Genomic DNA, 24,992 nt, shown 5'->3' on the forward strand with positions numbered 1-24,992 from the left:
TGAATGTACTGATAGATCACTAGAATGATGGTAGGGGAAACATGCTGGAAGAGACAGGAGAGGGTGGGAATGGTGTGAGAAGAGGAGTCATCCTTTGGCAGCTAAGCCCCCAAGTCCCCAGGAACTGTTATTCCTCCCTCAATTATTAGACTGTTAGGTTCTTTAGAGTAGGAACCATCTCACTCTTCTAGATGCATCCTCTGCATTTAACCCAGTGCTAGTGCTTAATAAGAATGGAGGAAATGAAAGAATGGGGGTAGGGTGTGAAGCATGATGTCAGATGACTGAGATTTAGTGTTGGGGGTAGAGGAAGGAACTCACATTTGGCCTCTATTTTCATAGTAGAATTAGATGAGGTCTCCCACATGTATCCTTCTAGGAGAGGGAGCGAATTCATGCTGTGTAAAGATTAGTTGAAGGAATTAGAGGTGGTTAGTCTAGGGAAGCAAAGCTATGTTAATAAACATGTAATATCTAGAACAAAGGAGGCAGTATTTCCATTCTTCTCTCCAGTGATTAATCTCTAGTTAGAATACAATGTTCAGTTATAGTTGTCACGTTTTCATATGGCCATTGATAACTTGGAATGCATACAGACTGGAGGAGCCAGGAGGAGGAAATTCAATACCATGCCATATGATGATTGCTTGAAGGAAATATAAATGTAGGAGAGATTTTGATCGCTCTCTTCAAATATTAGAACTTTCATGTGTTAGAGGAATTAGTCTTATCACATGGGATTTTCAGACTTAATAAAGACCAATGGGAGGGATTGCAGTTATAAAGAAAAGGGGTCTAACCTGTAAGAGTTCTCTGAAAGTGGAAATGGATGCTTTGTGATATAATAGGTGACCTTTTCACAGGATATTTTTTAAAAGATGCTGAAATTTAGGATTGATGCATTTGGATTTAATTTAATGATATCTAAAGACCTGTATAACATTAAGATTTCATTAAGTCTATGAATTCTTCTCATTGTATCTTTATTATCTTTTCTGAAGTATTGTGAATTTACATGTCATAATTGAATAAGTAGATACCACAATACATTCTAACAACATTATTTTTGAGTTATCTGACATTTGGACTATTTGATGTCATTAGTTATCTATTATTCATTTCTGAGATCTTTTACTGGCCCATCAAATACATTTCGTCTGATCTGAACTGATATGTCTTTTCTTTCCCTCGCTAATCTGAACATATTCTTTTCTAAATACCCCTATTGCAGCTCAAAATACATCTTCTTAGTTACCCAGGTTAGTAAGCTTGTAGGCATCTTTGAATCATTCCTTTCTCTCTCATATCTAGTTTTTTTCAAGTCTCACTGATTCTTTCTAACATTTTTCACATTTGCCATCTTCTTTCCATCCACATGGTCCCTTCCCTACTTTAAGTCCTTATTTCCTTTCATTTACTTATTCTACTTAGTTACTCATATAGTAATTTGCATTACTGTAGCAGTTCATTCTGCTTCCAGGCTTTCTCTTCTCCATCCTAATCTTCATATCATAGCCAAAATAATATTCTTAAGGCACAGGCCTGACCATGGATTTTCCTTCTTCAAAAACCTTTATTGGGGTAGCAGCTAGGTGGCTCAGTGGATTGTAACCCAGGGCTAGATGCAAGGTCCTGGCTTCAAATATGGTCTTAGACACTTCCTATGTGTGTGATCCAGGCAAGTCATTTAATACCCATTGCCTAATCCTTACCACTCTTCTGCCTTGGAACTGATACTCACTATCTTCTAAGGCAGATGTTAAGGATTTTTTAAAATAGAATAATAATCCTGACAGTCAGTTTATTTTCTGAATTCTCAGAGCTGAGATATCCATCTCTTGGTTCCTCTCAGTCATCCCCACTCAAGGGAAAACACAAAATAAAAGTGGCAGCTGTGGGCTTTGAGATCCCCAAGCCAGCACATGTGCTGGCTGCCACTTGAGAACAGTTCCCTACATATTCTAGAGGCAAGGATGAAATACAAAAAAAGAAGCTGTTTCTCTCTTTAGTTGGCATCAGGCATCACCCCTGTCCTACCATCACAGAGCTAAGTGGTGTGAGGGTCAAGGGAAGATTGGAGCTTTGAACCAGATATTTGCCTGGATGTACTAGGAGAGCTCAATGCATGTTTGGACAGTGGAATGGCTGTTGTAGGTCTGTCTCCAAATGAGCTTTATGGAGTATATCCCATTTGTGTCATGCCATATACAAAGACCAGGAAAGGCCTCCTTCAGAAGAGGCTATTTGAGGCAATGCTTAAAGGAAACCAGGGATTCTTTGAGGAGAGGAAAGCATAGGGGGCACAACCAGTACACAAGTGTGGACACTGGAGATAGAGTGTCATTGTCAGAAATAGAAGTCTGGGTTGGCTGTTGACATCAAGTGTGTAGAGAGCAATAAGGAATCGGGAGAACTGTGCCCATACTTGGCTTCCCTAGAACTAAAAGCAGAGTAGGTGTTTAATAAATGCTTAATGACTGATGACTGAAGAATGCTAGAAAGAAAGGGTAATACCAGGTTTTGAGAAATGCAAAATGCCAAAACAGAGGAGCTGATATTTTATCTCAGAGGTAAGAGGGGGCTTCTGAAGTTTATTAAATTTTGAAAAAATTGGAATAAGGAAAGATTGGAGATCTTCTGTAACATTACACAGAAGAAATGATGAGGGTCTGAACCAGGATAATGATTGTTAAGAGTGGAGAGAATGGAATGTATGTGAGAGAGTCATAGTGATAGAAATGCAGGATTTTGCAACTGATTGAATATATTGGGTAAGTCAAGAATTGACCGTAATACTTGTGCTGTGAACCTGATTTGACTAGAAGGATGGTGGTTGGGGGAAATATGATGAGTTCTCTTTTGGACACAAGTTTGAGGTGTTTACAGAACATCCAGCTTAAAATGTCCAATAGGAAGTTGGCAATATGGGGAATTGTGTATAGAGTCAAGCATACCTTCATAAGACTTAAACAGGAATAGAGAAACTCAAGTAAACTAATGAGGTCAATAAGTGAGAGAATGTAGGGGTCAAGATTAGATAACGAATTTGTTGGGACCCCAATTATGATTGTCCAACTTAATATCTAGTTGATCAACACGTGAGTGGGAGCAGAGAAAATAGATGGTGGGAGTAATCTAGGGTTTGGCAATTCATGAACAACAATAGAACAAAATCAGTAAGGCATTGGAGAGTAGAACAGGAGCTGGCAAACTTAGGGTCAAATTGTCCTTTTTTCCTCTCCAGTTAAGAATGGTTTTCGTATTTTTACATAAAATTTTATTGTATTTCAAAGATGGGATGGGTTTGGCCCTTTGGTTATAATTTGTGCCCTTTGAAATGCATCTCTTCACTGCTGCCTCTCAGAATTGCTAATATTTTTCAAGTGTCAGATCAGATACCCCCTTTTCCTGGCCTGCCCTAATTCTTCCCTTCTCCCCCACCCCATCACAACTTCTAGGATTTTCTCTTTCCTGAAACTACTTTTTATTATACTTTTTTGTATATGAATTTATACCTGTATAAGGACGTTGAAGGTCAGAACTGTTTCATTTTTTCTTTGTATATTCAGTGCTCATAGTAGGCACTTAATAAATGCTTGTTTTTGGACTAGCCTTTGGGGAGCTTCCTTCCATTAATTCAGATGGTTGTGTGTGGATGAAAACACAAGATAATTCTTTACAAGGCATTAGAATATAATTGTTTAACCAAGTAAATTCAAATAAGAACAGTAGCAGGGATTAGAGGTTTGTACTTTAGGGAAATACCTCTAATATTGTCATCTCTTTTTAAAAAATTAATACAAATTGTCAGTATGGAATTTTTATGTTTATTTTTGTGTATATTTTATTTTTTCCTAATTTTATGTAATAATTTTACTTTATTTTCTGGCTATAATAGATTTTATTTTATTTGTAATTTATTTCTTACCTGTTAGTAATAACAGATTTCCACATAAGTTTTCCAAAGTTATATGATCCAAATTGTCTTCTTTCCTCCCCCCTCCCTGGAGTTGGCAAGCAGTTTGATCTGAATTATGCCTGTATAATCATCCAAAATATATTTCCATATTGTTCATTTTTTAAAAAAATTTTATAATATTTTATTTGATCATTTCCAAGCATTATTCATTAAAGACAAAGATCATTTTCTTTTCCTCCCCCCCCCAATAGCCGATGCGTGATTCCACTGGGTATCACATGTGTTCTTGATTCGAACCCATTGCCATGTTAATATTTGCATTAGTTTCGTTTAGAGTCTCTCCATATTGTTCATTTTTGTAAGTGAATAATCATATAAATCCCAAACCCCAAAACAAAAATCCAAATAAACAAGTGAAAAATCATATGCTTTAACCTACATTCTGATTCTATCAATTCTTTTTCTGGAGGTTGATAGCATTCTTCATTGTAAGTTCCCTCAGAATTGTCCTGGATCATTGCATTCATTGCTGAGAGCAGCTAAGTCACACAGTTGATCATTCCACAATATTGCTGTGTTACTGTGTACAAACGTTCTCCTGGTTCTGCTTATTTCACTTGGCATCAGTTCATAGAAGTCTTTCTGAGATCATCCTGTTCATCATTCCTTTCAGCACAATAATATTCCCTAACATCATATACCACAATTTGCTCAGCCATTTCCCAATTAATGGACATCCCTCCAATTTCTAAGTTTTTTGCCACCACCAAAAGAGCAGCTATAAATATTTTTGTTCAATTAGGTCCTTTTCCTGTTTTTAAAAATCTCTTTGGGATACAGACCTAGAAATAGTAATAATGGATCAAAGGGTATGCATTGTTTTAAAGCCCTTTTTTATGATTTGATCTGTTTTAAGACTCCATCAGTTCTTCCTTTGGAGGTGGATAGCATTTTTTTTTATCATGAATAAATGGGGGTAGATAGGTGGCTCAATAGATTGGGAATTAGTAATTGGAGATCTTGGGTTCAAATTTGGCTTCAGGAACTTCCTAGTTTTGTGACCCTGGGCAAGTCACTTAAGCCCCATTGCCTAGCTCTTACTGTTCTTCTCCCTTGAGCCAGTACACAGTTGATTTAAAGACAGAAGGCAAAAGATTTTTTTTTTTAAAACACATGGAAAAATTCTTACCAATAGCAGGAAGGGTTCCATCTTTTTTGAATGAATTTAAAAGGTGTAGTTGATGGGGAGTCCCTCCTCAGCCTGGGTGACCTGTTTTCCTGTGCTACTAATCAGATTTGAACTATAAGCTCTTGGGATCTCTTCCTTAATGTCTCAGTCCCACATATTGGCTCCTATCATAATAGTTACTGACCTGCATTGGCAGTGAAAAGTTTTCCCCTTTCTCTGCTGATGAAATCACTAACTCCAAAGAAAAACCAAACTGAATAAACAAAGAAGATGAATCTCTAGTGCTTTATAACAGAGACTTTCTGAGGCTTCCCAAGTATAGGACTGATGTCTGGCTGTGAAGCTGTGCTTTCCCAGAAGATGATGAGGACTTAATTAGATTACAGTTCTTTTTTTTTTTCCCAGTGTATCCAGAACAACCAAAAGCTCAAGGTTGAGGACTATTACCATGCTAGTTCAAAATGATAACATGAATGCTATCTCAAATCTGTATCATGCTTTACAGTTTTTTAAATGATTTTTAATTTATCATCTGGTATAATAATTTTGTAAGATAAGCCTAATGAAAAATACTGTTCCAATTTTGTGGGCAATGAAATTAAGATCAAGTATAGTTACCTTTTCCTAGTCACACAGACAAGAAGTAGTATCCAGATCTGATTCCTCAGCCCATGCTTTTTCTTTTATATCCTGTCTTATTGCCACTTCTTTTGGGAGAGCTTCTTAGACATTTTCCCCTCTGTTTTAAAAACTCCTATGTTATATTTTTCTTAACGAACAATACTTTTCTGCTATAGGCTTTTTGACCTAGAACAAACTTTTCATGATGGAAGTTCATCACATACTTGGGTGCTACGTATAATTAAATCTAATCTGAAACTGTGACCCATATTTGAAGAGAAGTGTGCTTTCCATCTGTCACATCCAAATGCCAAGTTATATTGTAATGCTATAAATTCTTTCAAACCCAGCCCTATTGGGCACTTCTTAAAATATCCAGTAGAGACATCTAGCAGTGTGATACCAACTATTCTGAACTTAAATCTCATCTGCTTTCTCTCCAGATAACTTAAGATTTAAAAATATATCTGAAAAATACCATCTTCTTCTCTAGGAAGTTTTCGTGCCTCTGAGGCAATATGATATAATGTGCAGGGCCTATAAACCCATGGGGCCAGGTTTTTGGTCTGGGCCTACACCAGTAGCCATCTTGGGAACTTGGGACAAATCACGTCTTGTCTGTAGACCAGAGAATCTTTATTAAGTGAAGTAATTAGACTTAAATTATCCTTAAGGTCTTTTCTGTCTTTTAAGTTCTCTATCTGTTCCCCCATAATGCGTCATTGACAAAGGATCCCCTTTGATGATATATTAAATAAAATAAAAGTAGGAGTATGAAAATATTTCTACATCTTGCCCTAGTTTGTCCAGAAGGCAGGACATGGCTAGAGAAAATGAATAACTTGTACTTCATGTCTAAGATTATGCAAGGCAGAAATAGTAGGACCTGTGAACAAGGACATTTCTTGGCACATTTCACCCAAGTATTGCCAAGACTTTTACTTTTGCACGACAGATCTAAAATCTTTGGTGTTTCTTTAGGTACTGCCAAAAAAAGCAAGATTCTGTCCAAGGAGGAGCAGAGGATTGTGGCATTTCACGAGTCTGGCCATGCTTTGGTTGGCTGGTTGCTGGAACACACTGAGGCAGTGATGAAGGTAAAGTGAGCTCATTGCTCACAATTTGTCATCTTTAAAACTTGGGTTTAAAACATGAGCCACCTTTGGTCCTTGAGTTCTCACTCATCCCTCTCCTTCAGCTGATCTTGTATCTGTTACCTGTCTACTTGTACCACAACTACTTGAGCCTGTGCTCTCATCTTCTCTGACAATTTCAGTAGGCTCCTAATTGGTCTTCCTACATCTACTCTTTCCCCATCCAAACCATTTTCCACTGAACTGCTAAATGGAGACCTCTAAATACCAGATCTCCTCACATTACTCCCATGTTCAACAAGCTTCTATGGCTTCCCTGTCCCCTAGGATAAAATACAAATTCCTGTTTGGCATTTCAAACTCTTCTCAGTCAGCTCCTTCCTATATTTTCAGGATGCTTAGACAGAGACACATACACACAAGCCCAAATTGACATACTTGCCCTCTGCCCTGAGCCACACATAGACACAGTCAAATCCATACACATACACATACACTCCCTCCCTCCTTTCCCTCTAGCCAAATTGACATACTTGCTCTCTGCCTTAGTCTACTTCCTATTAAATAAGCTAATTGATCATGCTTATTATGTTCTTAGTAGGCTCTGTCTTTAACGAATTATCCTGGAATTAAGAGAGAAATGGATTAATGTGTGATTTATGTTATAAATGTTGCCCCACTATACAGCATATCTTCTGATTGGTTAGCAATTGACATTATTGTGTGATATTTTTCTTTGGCATTTTGTGTGCTCCAAAATACCTTCAGCCACCAAACTTACCATTAAATTACTGCAAAGTGAAAGCCCCTTTTTCCTTCTGTGTATTATTTCACTTGATTATTAGAATTCTATTCCATTGTCATAATTAGGTTGGTTTGTTTATGCTTTAACTTCTTTGTAAGCCTGAGATTAAAAATAGTCTCAGTGTTGCACTGCTTCCTCTCTGATACATTCTTTTGTTTTTGTAAATTCTCCATTCTGTTTCTGAAATTTGAGGTCCATTTTGACATTTTGCAGATCTCCATAGCACCACGGACAAATGCTGCCCTGGGATTTTCTCAGATTCTCCCTAAAGACCAGTATCTCTTTACTAAGGAGCAGCTATTTGAGCGGATGTGCATGGCTTTGGGAGGCCGAGTGTCTGAAGCCATTTCTTTTAATAAGGTTACTTCAGGTGAGAAGCTAGTTCTTTAGGTGAATCAGTGAAGAGTTTTTTAGCATCATGTACATTTCAATAATATCCTTTTACAGAAACAACTTCTAAGCCAGATTATCTTCTTTGAGAGTCAGTTGCCATGAACAGGGTCACAAAATATGGAATAAATTCGACTGTTTTCTGAAATTTCCTATTCAGGAACTTAAAAGAAGACATAAAATGAAAAAACTAGAAAAAAATCAATTTTTAAAACTTTGAAGTTAAAGGGTATTGCTTTTTGTTGTGTACATATTCTATATCTGTAAGTTGGATTAAGTTGGATTTTTGAGAATTCTGGATACATATAATTCAATAAAAGCAGTTCCTTATAACTATAATTAGTTACTATCTGGGGCTAAACATTATTATTCATCACCACTTGATGGAATGGGGCCTTTATTTCAGTGCCTACTTGAGCCTCATCATTAGCATGTTGTTTGACAAAGAGTAGCTCAGGAGAACTCCAGTTAAAATAAATATGTATTAAGTATTCAAAAACCCAGATTGGTTTAGTACTCTGCATACAGATACTCTTAAAAATATTAGTTAAGAAGAGCCTATAGATATTAATAGATGCTCTTTGACTCTTCAGAGCACCAACCTTAACAAGTGCCTTCAGGGGTTCAGCTGTGAAATACTCACCTGGTTTTGATTCATGATGATTCATCGCCAGCATGTGAAAAATAGCAGTGTTCAGCAGGAGATTTTAATGTAAATTTACAAAATAGAATCAGCTTGGATTTCCATATTGCATAGGCTTAATTATGATTGATTATTAACGACTATTGTGAATCTTAATAAAACTGTAGGGTGAACAAAACTCTGCATTGCCATATAAGTACATATTCATAATTATTATTCATTTATCTACTGTTTGACTTTAATAACACTAGGATACTTAAGAGTTGTGTTTTCCCATTGTTTAGAGGATAGAATTAGGTATAGAAATAAATGAGTTGTTTGTTAATGGGAAAATCAGATGACCAGGAAAATGTGCTGTTTGACTTATGTCCCATTATTATCTTTGAACACATGAAGAATGTTTTAAATTCTGGTTTCAGATTCATGCTTGTGCTCAGAAAAAAAAGGCTTAATGATAAATCTGTTAAATTAACCAGCATAAAAAACTCTTTACTTCTTTTGATTCTGATTCTTCAGGGGCACAGGATGATCTTAGGAAAGTCACAAAAATAGCCTATTCCATGGTGAAACAGTTTGGGATGGTGCCTAGTGTTGGCCTTGTTTCCTTCCCTGAACAGCAGGAAAGCACAGCAGGCATAGGACGAAGACCCTTCAGCCAAGGGCTTCAACAAATGATGGATCAGGTAAATATACAAAATCAACCAATTGTCAGGATCACAGGTATTTAGTTTCTGAAGCTGAATATAGAAATCCCAAGCAGGAGAATCTAAGTTATTAGGGCATGGGCAGCTCCAAATGCTAGTGTCCATATCAGTATGAAGTACCTCTGATTTCCAAAGACTTAATGTGTGTGGCCCTGAAAAGCAGAGAGGGAACTATGTAAGGACTCAACTACCTCTCTTTGTCTTCCTAAGACTTGGAGAACTTTTCAGGGTTTTTCACCATTCATTTACACAATTCCTAGCTGACTTTAGTTTTTCACATCTTTATGTTTTACTAGTCTCTGAACAAATTTATTGGCATTGTTTTTGAGCTTAGTACACTAAATTCTAATCTTTCCACCCCTGGAAGATTTCCTTTTAGCATTTGTTTTCTAGAATAGATTTTTTTTCTCTTTAAATATGTGAAATAATCAGTTTTGCTCTCTTTTGTCATTTAAGTGGACAAACAAATATTTAACATAAAACCTGCAATAAGATTTTCCCCAAATTCTTCACATATCAGCACTATTCCTCCTTTCTTGTTCCTTTGTCACAGCTACTCACATATTTAAACTCAGGACATCAAAGAATTTTTTGTGGAAAGAGGCCCCAGCTTTTTACAACCAGATTGGCCTGATACAAATTCTCAATAATACAAAGCTATAGATATAAATTCTTACCATAAAGATAACAGAAAATGACCTCTAACCAAAGCTGATAACTGTTGGGATCATCTAGTACCTATCAAGTGAGTTCAGTTCTCTCAGGATAAATTAAATGAACCATATATAATAAATGCCATGATGGCTGATTATCTATTCCTTCATTTATCTTGTGTTTCTTTTCTGTGTGGGAAAGATTCAACAAATGTAAAATATTGAATTTTAAGATTTGTGAGTTCCTGATGATATGAAATGGACAGCTGGCAGTGTGACACTTTGGCTGAAACACCTCTGCACATTAAGCCTCTGTTGAATAGTCATTCTCTTAGCCAAGGTCATTTCCTAAGAGATATAAAAGCCTTGCTCCTCCTGTACTTTAGCCCCTACTTCAAAGAGCATTCTACAGAATAATCCTTGATGTTTTTTTCCTTTGTGGTGGTAGTCAGAGTCTGGTTATAGCATAGATCAGAATAAATGCTTAGTATTCTCAAAACCACATCTACATTTGCCTAGAGACCCTGGCTGACCTTAAAGAAAAATGTGGTAAATCATTCAACTTGCATCTTTTCCAGATAGTGTTAATAATGAAAATATATCCTTTAACACTTAACAACAAAGAACTAGCTCAGTGTCATCTACCTTTTTGTTGTTTGGTTTTTACCTTACTCCTTTCCAGATTGAGAAGTAGCATCATTTCAGAAAAGTCGAATAATGGCTATGCTGCTAAAAGATGACCTTTCCATGGTGCTGTCCATGCTGATGTGTTTTCTGAGAAACCACAAATAAGTAGTTCTTCCTCTTTACTAGCAAACACTGGGAAGTAAAGAATTTATTTTTCTAAGAATTCTCCAGCACTAGGATCCAGTTCATTCTGCTGTCCATTTCCTTGAACTCTGTTATTTTTGAATGTATCATGAGATAGGGCTGAGAAGGTGGAACACTGTGTCTTGGGGAATAGTGGGGAACCAAAGGGAAGGAACCTATAGTCTTAATAGGGAGCTGAACAGCCTTGAAGGTTAAAGTCCACAGGATAAAGAGAATTTAGCTTCTTCTAGCTTAGCTCTGTTAAGAAAGGTGCAACTTTGGTAGCTGTGAATGAGGGCCCTGTCTCAAGGCACCACTGTAGGGATTAAGTTTATGGTTGGACTAAATATATGAAAATGTGGTTGCCGATTTAAAAATTATTAATACAACTCAAGACAAAATGACTCTTTAGCATCTTTACAAAAAGAGAGGAAGAGTGAAAGAGAAATGTGAAAGAGAGTAGAATAAGATATCTAACTTAACACAATAATATTTGCTCCATCCCCTGGCACAACTCAGGCAGGGCTAATTAGCCCTCAGCTGGAGGGCCTGGTGCTGAGTACCCATTCTACCTCCTCCAAGACAGGGAGGCCTCTCCAGAAACTAATCTCTCCAGAAGCCAGGAAAGGAGTCAGCTTTTCACTCACCCAAGCAGTGGCTTCAAAGGGAGAAGATCCAAGAACAGTCTTACCAGAGTCCCAGGTTCTCCATGCTCCAGATTCAGCCAAAAGACCTCCTGACAGGAGTTTTGACCTCTTTTAAAAAGACCTTTCTTACTGTTACTTCTTGTTCCTTCCTCCACTTTAGAGGGACCAATTGCAATCCTTAAATTTGCTTAGCACTGCCCAGTGGGGCAGTCAGTGGCTTCTGGAAGTGTATACCACTTTAGTTGGTTGTTTGTGGAACTCCTTTACTTAATTTAAGTAAAACTGTCTTGGGGGCTTTTGCTTGATTAAATTTAAAAGTAAGAAAGAGAGATTTAATCCTATCTTCACACCACTGTGGGAAAGAGGGAAAGAATTGCTTCAGATTCTGCACTTCATAGGAGATGTTTTGCTTATAGGATTTAGAGCTTAATGTGGGTTCTTAATTGTTCACCTTGGAGCAGCTAGGTGGAACAATGGATAGAGCACCAGGCCTGGAGTTGGGAGGTCCTGGGTTCAAATATGTCCTCTGACACTTCCTAGTGTGACCTGTGACCTGTGACCCTAGACAAGTTATTTAACTTCATTTGCTTAACCCTGGCTCTTCTGTCTTAAAGTTACTAGGAAAGAAAGTAAGGGTTTGGGGGAGGGAAAGAAGAGCTCAGTTAATCTAATTTTTGTTTGCCAGATTAGGAAACTAACTCAGAAAATTCACTTGACTTGCCCAAATGAAAATATATTTTTTTCTTAAAATAGGCAAGGAGGAGACCAAATTATCGCTCTTTGCCGATGACATGATGGTCTACCTAAAGAATCCTAGAGATTCAACCAAAAAGCTAATCGAAATAATCAACAACTTTAGCAAAGTTGCAGGATACAAAATAAACCCATATAAGTCATCAGCATTTCTATATAATTCCAACACAGCTCAGCAGCAAGAACTAGAAAGAGAAATCCCATTCAAAATTACCTTAGACAAAATAAAACACTTAGGAATCTATCTCCCGAGACAAACACAGGAACTATATGAACACAACTACAAAACACTCTCCACACAACTAAAAGTAGACTTGAACAATTGGAAAAACATTAACTGCTCATGGGTAGGACGAGCCAATATAATAAAAATGAACATCCTACCCAAACTCATCTATCTATTTAGTGCTATACCCATGGAACTTCCAAAAATTTTTTTTACTGATTTAGAAAAAATCATAACAAAGTTCATTTGGAAGAACAAAAGATCAAGGATATCCAGGGAAATAATGAAAAAAAAATACAAAAGAAGGGAGCCTTGCAGTCCCAGATCTCAGACTATATTATAAAGCAGCGGTCACCAAAACAATCTGGTACTGGCTAAGAGACAGAAAGGAGGATCAGTGGAATAGACTCGGGATAAGTGACCTCAGCAAGACAGTATATGACAAACCCAAAGATCCCAGCTTTTGGGACAAAAATCCACTATTTGATAAAAACTGCTGGGAAAATTGGATGACAGTGTGGGAAAGATTAGGTTTAGATCAACACCTCACACCCTACACCAAGATAAATTCAAAATGGGTGAATGACTTGAACATAAAAAAGGAAACTATAAGAAAATTAGGCGAACACAGAATAGTACACCATGTCAGACCTTTGGGAAGGGAAAGACTTCAAAACCAAGCAAGACTTAGAAAGAGCTACAAAATGCAAAATAAATAATCTGGAATATACCAAATTAAAAAGTTTTTGTACAAACAAAATCAATGTAACTAAAATCAGAAGGGAAGCAACAAATTGGGAAACAATCTTCATAAAAACCTCTGAAGAACTAAATCAATTGTACAAAAAATCAAGCCATTCTCCAATTGATAAATGGGCAAGGGACATGAACAGGCAGTTCTCAGCCAAAGAAATCAAAACTATTAATAAGCACATGAAGAAGTGTTCTAAATCTCTTATAATCAGAGAGATGCAAATAAAAACAACTCTGAGGTATCACCTCACACCTAGCAGATTGGCTAACATGACAGCTATGGAAAGTAATGAATGCTGGAGGGGATGTGGCAAAGTAGGAACACTAATTCATTGCTGGTGGAGTTGTGAACTGATCCAACCATTCTGGAGGGCAATTTGGAACTATGCCCAAAGGGTGATAAAAGACTGTCTGCCCTCTGATCCAGCCATAGCACTGCCGGGTCTGTACCCCAGAGAAATAATAAGGAAAAAGACTTGTACAAGAATATTCATAGCTGCACTCTTTGTGGTGGCCAAAAATTGGAAAACGAGGGGATGCCCTTCAATTGGGGAATGGCTGAACAAATTGTGGCATATGTTGGTTATGGAATACCATTGTGCTAAAAGGAATAATAAAGTAGAGGAATTCCATGGAGACTGGAACAACCTCCAAGAAGTGATACAGAGCGAAAGGAGCAGAACCAGGAAAACATTGTACACAGAGACTGATACACTGTGATACAATCGAAGGTAATGGACTTCTCCATTGGTGTCAATGCAATGTCCCTGAACAATCTGCAGGGATCTAAAAAACACTATCCACAAGCAGAGGATAAACTGTGGGAGTAAAAAACAACGAGGAAAAGCAACTGCCTGACTACAGGGGTGAAGGGGATAGGACTGAGGAGAGACTCTAAATGAACACTGTAATTGTAAATACCAACAACTTGGAAATGGGTTAGAAACAGGAACACATGTGATAACCAGTAGAATCGTGCGTCGGCTATGAGAGAGGGAAGGGTGGTGGGAGGGGGGGAGGAAAAGAAAATGATCTTTTTTTTCCAATGAATAATGTTTGGAAATGACCAAATAAAATAATGTTAAAAAAATATATTTTTTTCAAATGCTTACCTTTCATCTTAGAATCTGTACAGCGTATTGGTTCCCAGGCAGAAGTCAATGGGATTTAAGTGACTTGTCTAGGATCATATAGCTAGGAAGTATATAAGGCCAGATTTAAACCCAGGACTTCCCATCTTGAGGCCTGGCTATGAATCCACTGAGTTACCTAGCTGCCCCTAAAGTATACATTTTTTTAAAAATCCTTATCTTCCCTCCTGGAATCAATACTGTGTATTGGTTCCAAGGCAGAAGAGTGGTAAGGGCTGGGCAATGGGGGTTAAGTGACTTGTCCAGGGTCACATAGCTGGGAAGTGTCTGAGGCCAGATTTGAACCTAGGACCTCCAGTCTCTAGGCCTGACTCTCAATCCACTCAACTACCCAGCTGCCCCCTAATGTATACATTTTTTTAAAGAAAGAAAAAAAAATTAAGAATTATAGCCATCTACTGTAGCTTCTTTTTTTCATAGGAATTTGTCCTTTTCCCACAGGAAGCAAGACTGCTAGTAGCTAAAGCATACAGGCACACAGAGAAGGTTCTCCAGGAAAACCAAGTCAAACTGCACTCGGTAAGTGTCATGCTGGAACCTTATGCTCTTTTTCTGTGGCCTGAGCCAATTAGAGCCTGGGTAAGGACTGGGGGAAGCACCAGTGGCCCATTAGACTCAGTCTTCTCTCCCTCCACTAAGTGCACCTCTTTCTTCTTTTCTTCTCCTGTCTTCCTCTTTGGTCTGCTTTTTCATCTCCTCTTTTCTCCTTGTCTTAGTAATGCTTGGCTCTCCTGGTAGCACTTAGAGCTAAGGAAATTGCTTGTTCTTGGGCCAGAGCCCATTAATAAGGAGGCCATTTTCCCTGCTTCTGTTTCTGTGTTATCTTTACAAAGGGAAAGAATTAGTTTCAACCTCAAGCTATCACCTAACCCATATAAAGATCCTCAAATTGTGTTAAGTATTCTTTTATCACTATAATTCTCAGCTTGTGTGTGGCTGCCTGACTCTAAAAGGTGAGGAGGGTCAAAAATACTCTTTTATGTAAAGGACTAAGATAAGACAGTAATTGGATTCTGATTAAAACAAAACAAAAACTGGGATATTAGTGATATTTAGGTGGTGCATTTGTTTGTCACTGTTGTCTCCTGGTGACTTCTCCTATCCTTCAGGTCATCACATGTAAAATTATATAATTGGGTTTGCCCAAAGCTGGTGCTGCTAAGAAACTAAGTAAATAGACATTTACACACCCATCTGGGGCCTGTGGGCCTGGATGTGAGGGACTGAAGCCAAGGGAAATGCAAATCAGTGCTTGCTGAGGCATTGCCAAGCAGTGAGAGGTTCAGGAAGAGAAGTGATCCCTGGCTTTTACCCTTTACCTTTTGTCATTGGAATAGGCTTCTCAAGAAAACATTTTACTGTCTAGAATATCTTTTATCAGAGCTCAGAGAATTTTATCAGAGAATATCAGAGCTCAAGGGAGCTCTGAAGCCAGACCCTCCTTTTAAAGGTGAGGAAAAAAGTCCAGGAATTTCAAGTGACTTTTCCAAGGTCATACCAGCAATGTAAGGATCAGAGGTGGGACTTCAACCCATATCCTCTGACTCCAGAGCCAATGCTCCAGTGTTCTCTAAAAGTGGAATCAACTATTTGGGGAGGTAATGGACCCCCATATTTAAATTCTTCCAGGAAAGGCTGGAAGACTGCCTATTAGCTACAGTATAGGGGTGACTTTCTTGGGAGCCACTGAAGTTCCTTCTCCCTATGAAATTGTTTTACTAGGGTACTTTGGAAGCCGCCAATTGTTAGATAGTTCAAATTCAGCAGATATTTATTAAGATTGTGCTTGTTGCTGGAGAAGATGAACAGTTACCTAAAACACAGTCCTTGCCTTCATGGAGCTTAGCTTAGTAGGAGAGAGAGCACACCAATGTGGTCAGCAAGGGCAGCAGATTTGCTTGTTAGAATCAGGTTCAGATTCCATCTCTGCCAATTACCACCTGTGAAACCTTGGACAAGTCACTGCTTCTAGCCTTCTTACACATTATTTCCCCTTAATGACTGTGGTTCAGCCACATTGATGTTCTTCTTGTTCTGTGTCTCACATAAGACATTCCTCCTATTTCTTTGCTTTTGCATTGGCTGTCCCCTATTTCTGCAGTGCTCTTCCCTTCATCTTTTTTTGAAATCCTGGTTTCCTTAAAAATTTGGCTCAGGCAGCACTTTGGACAGGGTCATCCAGCGACTTGTTCCCTCCCTCTCCAAACTTCTCTGTACTTTGCCACCTGCAAGTCTTTTTTGTACCTGGTGTTTGCGTTTTGTTTCCCCATTAGACTGAGCTTCTTGAGAGTAAGGACTGTGTCTTTTGCCCTTCTTTGTATTTCCAGCTCTTAGCACAATGTGTGGTACATATTAGGTGCTTATTAATTATGGTTGACTTCTTTATACTTATACATATATATGTATGTTTTCTTTCCTGTTGAATATAAGCTTCCTTGAAGACAAGGACTGTGCTCCTTCTGTCTTTGTATTGAATTGCTTAGCACAGTACCTGGCATATAGTAAAAACTAAATCAGTGATTGCTGATTGATTAATTTATCTCTCAGGGCCTCCATTTCATCCTTGACAGATCAAGAGACCGACCTTGATAGCTGCTGCAGTCTCTTCTATCTGTGACCCACTGCCCTATCACACATAGTATTTAAGTGATAAGTCAATTAGAATGGCACAGGGAAGAATACCCCGGAAGGGAAGCCTTCTTAAGATCCACTTAATTGCCACTGAAGGGGCTTGGCGGAAGAATTAGAGAAGCAAACCAATGTTAAAGAAAGGGCTTCTCACAGACATTTTTAAGAGAGCATAGACAAGAGACATGGCCTTTAAAAGAATGGTTTCTGGACAGCCTCCTGATCTTCCATCTTCCCTCCCAGGCCAGGAATGGATTCCTCCAAAGTGGTGTGTGGAAATAGGTAAGGGAGATATCCAACCCTTGATCTCACCCAAGAGACTTGTGCCCCGAAGTTTTCAGGCCAGGAGGAGGGATTCCCCAGTAGATTTGGAAGAGGCTACTCTAAGGATTTGGTGCAGGACTCTGCTTAGCTCTGCTGAGGCCATGTGTCAGCGTAGCATTGTGATCAAGGCTGCTTAGATGTTTTTGGTTACAATCATGTGGATCTGATGTTCCAGAAAAGGGGTAGGACAGGAAGGGGGACATAATGATTGGAGGAAGGAGGCGATGCAGTTAGGGCACAGAAAAATGTTAGATGTAGCACAGGACTGGTGGAGAAGAGTGTTCTTGATAAGAGGGCATTAGTGCCAGCTTCAGGAAAGAGATGTCATGTGAAATGGTTTCTAATGGGGAGATAGGAATTCAGAAAGAGAAAGCCATTCCAGGCATTGGATTGAGCATAAATACCAAGTAGGAAATCATCGTGTGTTTAGGGGACAGAAGTAGGTCCAGTGACATGGAGTATGGATTCAAGGAGTCCCAGGAGTTAATCACATATTATAAGAACATTGAACTTGACTTGTTTGGTAATGGGGGAGGAGTATTAACAGTTTTGAAAAGTGTGACAGCAGTGCAGTAATGAAGTTGAAACAGCAGAGATTAGGTATGTGGGAAGACTTATTAGAAAGTTATCAGAATACTCAGTGAAGGGAGGGTGGTAATTGTACCACATGGGTGATAGTGAAAATGAAAAGGAGAAGGCAGGTGCTAGAGATTTTGTTGTAGCAGAATTGATAGGATTTGCCTATTGCTTGTATATAAGAGATCAGAGGGAGAAAGAATCTAAAAAGACACCAAAATTTCAGTCTGGGATGACTGGGTAGGTAGGTACCCTTGATCAAAATGGTGAAGTCAAAAGGAGATAGTACAATTCTGGACATGCTGAGTTTGAAGTGCCAATGTGACATCCACATGGAATGATATGTAAGCATTTGAGAGATTTGGGAAAAAATACAGATTTGGCATCGTCTGTGTTAAGGTAGGAGTGTCTGGTTTTAATCTACACCTGACATAGAGCTGGATCTTGTGACCACAACTCCTAATTCCTATCCTTTTTGGGAAAGTTTTGATTTTTCCTGTCACTAGAAAAGGGGAAAGACTGCAGAATCTTAGAGATACACACAGCTTTCTTCTGAAGACAGTAGCAAGAGTTTCCCATTCTCTGTTCTCTAGGCAGTAAAGATATATGGTCTTTGGTTCCATGCTAGAAAGAAGGCTGTACAGGATATGGATGATTTTCCAGAAGCCATCTCTGAATGTCAGAAATTCCCTGTATGGACAACTTTCAGTTTATTCCTTAGACTCTCATTATGTTTTCCAGGGGAGATAGAGTGTTGATGAATGAACAAGTGAAAAAGCATTTATTAAGCATTTAACTGTGTTTTAGGCACTGCCTGCAGTCTGGCAATACAAAAACAAAAAGGAGCTTTCCCTATCCTTATTCTATTGTGTTATATCCTTTTTGTCCCTATCCCTTATAATGGAAGAAAGCAATATGTCAATGTTGGCCAGGGAGGAGTATTTGGATCTCCAAAGTAAGAGGGGTGGTAAGTGGAATCAGAGGGGAATTGATTGGCATGTCCTTTCCAGTAATTGTAGCCTTGATGTGATTGCTATACCCAGTTAGAGGTAACAATTAGAAAGGTCATTGAGTTTGGAATCAGGGGATCAGGAGAACTAGGTTCAAATTCTGTCTGCACTAAGATTGAGTTGTGATCTTAGAGAGGTTACTTCAGGTGGCTTCAGGTTTCTTATCTATAAAATATAAAATGAAGGGAAGAGATTGGATGTCTTTTTTCTTTCTTTGTATCCCTAGCACTGAGCTGGCAAATAGTATGTGCTTAATAAATGTTTATTGACTAAGATCCCTTCTACCTCTAAATTTATGATTTTGTACTCTGTGATAGTTTTTCCTCTGTGATCAATCTCCTAGCTAGAGAAACTGTCCAAATGACATCTATTCTTTTGGATTTCTGTTTACTTTTTTTTGAGTTTTAAGTTTATTCATATGAGAAGCTCTTAAAATAGCTCTGCCAGGTCACAACTATTAATTTTTTTTCCCTGAGGATTACAGGATCAAAGGTGAAATGAGATGGTTCCATTTCCTGATTCTTGTCTCCTTTGGGAATTGCCAATGGGAACTTCCTACTCCTAAGCTTTCTCCCATTTATGAAGGTAAAGCTGTACAGAATAGAGAATGCTTTCTGAGGAGGTATTGGAAATACACAAAAATTGTCATTATAGCAAAAACTGGTAAAAAGATTATGTTTTTAAACGTCATCTGGCTTCTTTATGTTTTTCAGAACCACCTTTAGATAATTTATAGGTAATTTGTCGCTTGAACTGTGTCCCAGGCTTTGGGCTTGGCAACACAGACAAGTCATGAGATAACCAGTTTTCCCTTCTTGTTAGCTACCTACTTAAGGGATCTTAGGTGGATAGATGTGCAGAGCCAGGGATTTGTTGGGTAGATGTTGGAAATCCCTTCATCTGATAGGTGTGATGAACATTCAAGCCATTCTTTCCCAGTTATCTAACTTTAGCTTCCACTCTTTTCCTTCATGTACAATATAATACACTTTAGTCAAACTTCATTACATAAAGTTACTGAACCCTGAATTCTCCTATCTCTCATCCTTGTTCATGGCTCTCTCTCTCCACCCTTCTGACTGTCAAAATTCTGCCATTCAGGTCTTATCACAAATGTCTCCTTTTCTGTAAAGTATCCCTAATTCTTCCCAGATAGAAATATGCTGTCTCTCTTCTCTCCCTCTCATGTTACTAGAACGATTTACTTATCCTCTTCTTAGTACCACGTTTTAACTTTAATTATAATTATTTGTCTTTTATTTTCCCCTTTATATTCCTTGAAAGCAAGGACTATGTCTGGTGCATTGTTGAATACCCCATGTTGCCTAGCTCAGTGCTTTGTAGATAATAGGTACTCAGTAATTATTTGTCAGGTTAAGATTAAGCTAGCCAGAAACAAGGAATGGTTTATTGTGGTGGCATTCTTTGTACTCAAGTACAGGAGCTAGTCTTGTTAACTTTTCCTTGCGGTTGCCTCTACATCTCATTTTAAACCTCTACACGTTTGAAGTTTTTATCTAAGCTTGCACCACATCAAGAGGGTCAGAAATTACTTTACTCCTTCCTCTTCCACTTATTGTCAGATGTTAAAATTATTCACTTCCCCAACTTCACTGAGGGCTTTATACATATTCTAAACCCCATTTGCCTGCCAATAAAAAGAGTTTGCTGTCAGAAAATGAGGTAGAACATCATTCTCAAGCTGTATCCTTCTTCTGTCCCCTAGCCTGCATTCTTGTGTCTGCTTCCTTGGGAAAATGATTTGTCCTAGAGCTTGATATATACCACTCACAGAAATGCCCTTTTGAGCTTCATTTCCTGGTTCCTGGGAAGACTGAGAAAGGTTTTACTCTGAAGTTTGTTAGCCTGCATGGATATTCTGTTGAATGGTTTTCTCTTTCATTCATTGATATTCTGATCTCAAAAGGCTCTTGTCTATATCTTTGCGCCTGCACTCAGTGCTTATACACTGGTATATTTGTTCTTTCTAGTTGGCTAATGCCTTGTTGGAGAAGGAAGTGATAAACTATGAGGACATTGAGGCCTTGATTGGTCCACCTCCCCATGGGCCTAAAAAAATGATCACTCCGCAGAAATGGATTGATGCAGAGAGAGAGAAACAAGGCACGGAGGAGGAGGAAGAGCCACCCCAACGACGACACCCCCGAGAAGAGGACTTGGATGAGGAAGAATCATCCCAGCAAAAATAATCTGAATTCCCTTCTCAAAGAGTTAGAAAAGGAGTCCACATTTCCTCTAGAAAACAAACATCCCATTCAGTTGACCTTTTAGTTTCATTTAAAATAGGATCTGCAGTTCTTATGTCCAAACATCAGTCTGAAATCCATTGAAAGCAATCTGAAATTGCACAAATTATTCTAGGCAGCCTCCCCCAGGTGCAGGTCTGAGCTATATTCACTCATTAACCACTAGTAAATCCCTTTGCAGAGAATTTGGGATTTTTTATATCTTTTCCCCTACGGGGATATTCACTATTACAGATAACAGGTGTTGCATATGACCTGGTATCCAGAGACTTAGAAACATTCTTATTGAGAACATATAGCAATGCTGACCTATTGTCCATGAAGACCCAGGGTTGTATTTCTTAAAAATCCCATGTCTGCCTGACAGTTTCTTGGGTCCTGTGACTTTATCAGAATAAATAATGAAATGCTCAAGAAAGGACTCTATAGCTACACTGATCTGATAATTATTACATCCTCTTAACTGTGAGTTCTCTTAGTATGTCATCTAGTAAATGAGCTTATATTATTTCAGGAAATGAAAGAAAGCAAATTTATGGGATTAAAATATCTTTACCTGATGCTCTTTAAATGGATACAATCTTTATAGACGTGTTCTTAATGATTCATTCTCAAAGTATCTATGCCACCTTGCTTTTTCTACCTGGAAGATCTGTTATAACGTTTGATTAATAAATTTTGCAGGATGACATCCACCTCAGCACAATTTAACTAGACCTCATTGAGGGGAGTAGTTGGGCTTATATATCTATTTAATTTTTTGATAATAGTTTGTACATTCTACCATTGGAATAACTCAAGTGAAAAGCCTGTTTTGTAGGCACTATGGATGCAAATAATTTTTAATCTCTCATTTAGTGAATCCATCATTTACTGCCTGGGAGAGTCATTTTCATTAATGGATAAAGATGCTTTTTGTTTCACTTCATCCCTGGTACATGGAAGGAAACAACTATATAAGAATATTTCTCAGATGTGTTCACCTGAGATTTTTCTCCATCCCACAATTTTCTCTGCTGAAAATTATTTAGCGTCACTGATTTGAAGGTACTGTCATGAAGGAATAGGATTTAATATATTAAATTGCTCTTCTCAGAATCAGTATACAAAAAGAAATATCCTGTTTGTGTTAGGTATGTGAACCCAGACAGCTATTACAGATACCTGTAGGGAATAAATTACAGGATTGCAGTTTTCCCAGAGGGGGCACTGAAATAGTTTTGCCATCTTGTCTTCTGGCCTAATCCCCAATTAAGACAATTTAATATTTATCAAGGACTCTTTTATCCTCAGACCACATTTTGCTAGCTCCAGGACTTCATGATAGATTTTCATAGCCCAGCTGACTAATGGTACAAGCTCAGGCTATCTTAGGCTCACAATTGACTTTGAAAAGCAGATATTCTTAAACCCAGGACCTCCCAGCCCCAGATCTACCTTTTTCCCCCCCACTGAACCTCCTAGCTGCCCCTAATGTTTTAGATTCCTAAAGGACAGTGTCTTAGAGTGTTTTATTCATTGCCAGCCCATAATAGTGATATTCAAGAGGGAAATCTAGAGAAGCCAGTAGGCACATGCTGAGAGATGTATTCTGTATGGCCAGAGATTCACCAAGACAAAATTCCAGGTAGAGCATGTCAGAGTGTATGTAGAAGCTTCTTGAGTGGGATTTTTTAGATAACAAATAGATACACATCTGTCCTGGAATAGGGAAATGATTGATGATCTGTGAAAAAAATTTATTTAGCAAGGCCCCAAGGTAAAATTTATAATAAATTTCTCTGGTCTTTCATCACAAAAATTTTATTCACCTGTGATTTTAGGAACTATTTCATTGTGTGGACAAAAGGTACCTTCTCCAGGACTGACATCTGTTTGATGCCAGATAGCTTCTGACTCCACCAATATAAACAAGTAATTATTTTGTTTGACTATTGAAAAGAAAGGTTTGTATCCAAGTCCAGAAGTTGTACATTTTAGACTTAAGTATTTCCGACATAATTTTCTTCTGCAAATTGGTTGATTTTTACAGTTATGTCATTTTTAACTATTTGGCAACTGTTTTAAGGATTCTCATCTTTGCAAAATACTACTTAGGCCAAGAAACTTGTTGCCAATTACCTCAATATATTTTTTTCCTAATTCTTGAATACAAAATATAAGAGTGTCTCTCATCAAAACCAGTTCAACAAAATTATGTTGGTTGTTTTCTCTGTAAGGCACTGGGGAAATGTTTAAAGGCAAAATGAAAAAAATCCCTTCCCTGCAAGAATTAAATTCTTTTGGGGAAAGAAACATGGATTATTACATGTTCACAAATATACCTCTTGTGGAGCGAGTAATAAAGATAGAAGGACGGAAAGCAGTTATTGGTACTTAAAAATTTGGAGTGGAGTATTCTGAAAATGTGTTGCTTTGATATCATATTCATGTCTCTTAAACTAATAAAACCAACATTTTTCTTTTTTTTTTTAACTAATAAAATTGATCTTTTCTTCCAACAAGTACCAAAAAAAAAAATAGAAAAAGAAACTTCTTACCTAACAAATATATATACTTGAGCAAAGTAGATTCTTCCATTGGCTTTGACCAAAGAATGTCTCACTCTACATCCCAAATCTGTCACTTGACTTATCAGGAGGTAGATTGTATTTTTCATTGATCCTTCGGAACCATTTCATTGCTTTGAAAGGTTTTCAAGGCGTTTTTATTTTGATGGTGTTATAGAAATTGTTCTGCTTACTTCATACTGACTGTATTAGTTTATACAAATCTAGCCAGGTATCATTGAAATAGTCCCTTTTATCAGTTAATCAGTAAACATTATTAAGTGCCTACTGTGTGCAAGGCACTGTGCTATGCTTTGGGGAATACAAAAAGAGGCAAAAGATAGCCCCTGCCTTCAAAGTGCTCACAATCTAATGGAGAAAATAATATGCAAAAATATATATACAAAGCAAGGTTCATACAAGGGAAATAGGAAATAATGGAGGGAAAGCACTAGAATTAAGAGGGATTAGGGTAGATTCTTATAGAAGGTGGGATTTTATTTGGGACTTCAAGGAAGCCAGAAAGGTCAGAATCTGAAGCAGAGGAAGTTTTCCCTTCTGCATTCCAGGTAGGAGGGAAAGCCTAAAAAAATGCCCAGAGGTGAGAGATGGAGGTTCTTACCTATGAAACAGCCAAGGAGCTAAATGGAAGAGTACATTTTGGGGGAATAATGTCTATGAAGATTGGAAAGGAAGGAAGGTTCTTGAGTATGAAGGACTTTAATGCCAGACAAAGCATTTTGTATTTGATCCTGGAAGTGATAGGGAGTCACTGGAGTTTATGGGGTGGGGTAGGGGGGTGACATGATCAGGCCTGGTAACAGCTTGGATATTGGCAGGAGATGGGGGAGAGGACGAGAGATAGTGAAGAATCCAGGATGACTCCTAGATTGTGAGCCAGGAGGGACTCTGGAGGGTGGTGTTGCCCTCTACGGCAATAGGGGAGTGGGAGGAGGTTTAGGGGAGAAGATATGAGTTCTGTTTTAAACATTAGTTTAACATATCTACTCAACATTCATTTTGAAATGTCAAAGGCAGCGGGAGATGTGAAGGTCAGAGGTTTGGGGGCAGGATAGATTTGAGAAACATCACTTTTGAGATGGAATTAAATCTAAAAGAGCTGATCACAAAATGAGAAGAGATAAAAGAGGGAGAAGAGAGGAAGGCCATGAATAGAACTCCTAAGGGAAACCTACATTTCAGCTAACGAGTGGTATCTGGTCAGATATGGGTAGGAGGAAAACCAGGAGAGTGTGGTGGCCTAAAAGAGCAGACAGTAT

The 24,992-nt window shown here is 38.1% G+C and overlaps 1 protein-coding gene across 2 annotated transcripts in view; it reads left to right on the top strand.

Annotated features, from left to right (window-relative positions):
- Positions 1 to 23,647, top strand: part of SPG7 (SPG7 matrix AAA peptidase subunit, paraplegin) — an 87,853-nt gene extending 64,206 nt beyond the window's left edge. For both annotated transcript variants that reach the window (XM_001377395.5, XM_007477323.2), the window contains exons 13-17: positions 6,711 to 6,826; positions 7,842 to 7,998; positions 9,178 to 9,344; positions 14,800 to 14,877; positions 20,888 to 23,647. In XM_001377395.5, coding sequence (XP_001377432.1) covers positions 6,711 to 6,826; positions 7,842 to 7,998; positions 9,178 to 9,344; positions 14,800 to 14,877; positions 20,888 to 21,106 — 737 coding nt within the window. In that variant the 3' untranslated portion in view covers positions 21,107 to 23,647. The remainder of the gene's footprint in view (positions 1 to 6,710; positions 6,827 to 7,841; positions 7,999 to 9,177; positions 9,345 to 14,799; positions 14,878 to 20,887) is intronic.
- The last annotated feature ends 1,345 nt before the right edge of the window (positions 23,648 to 24,992 follow it).

Source organism: Monodelphis domestica, chromosome 1 (assembly GCF_027887165.1).
Source record: "Monodelphis domestica isolate mMonDom1 chromosome 1, mMonDom1.pri, whole genome shotgun sequence".
Taxonomy (NCBI): Eukaryota; Metazoa; Chordata; class Mammalia; order Didelphimorphia; family Didelphidae; genus Monodelphis; species Monodelphis domestica.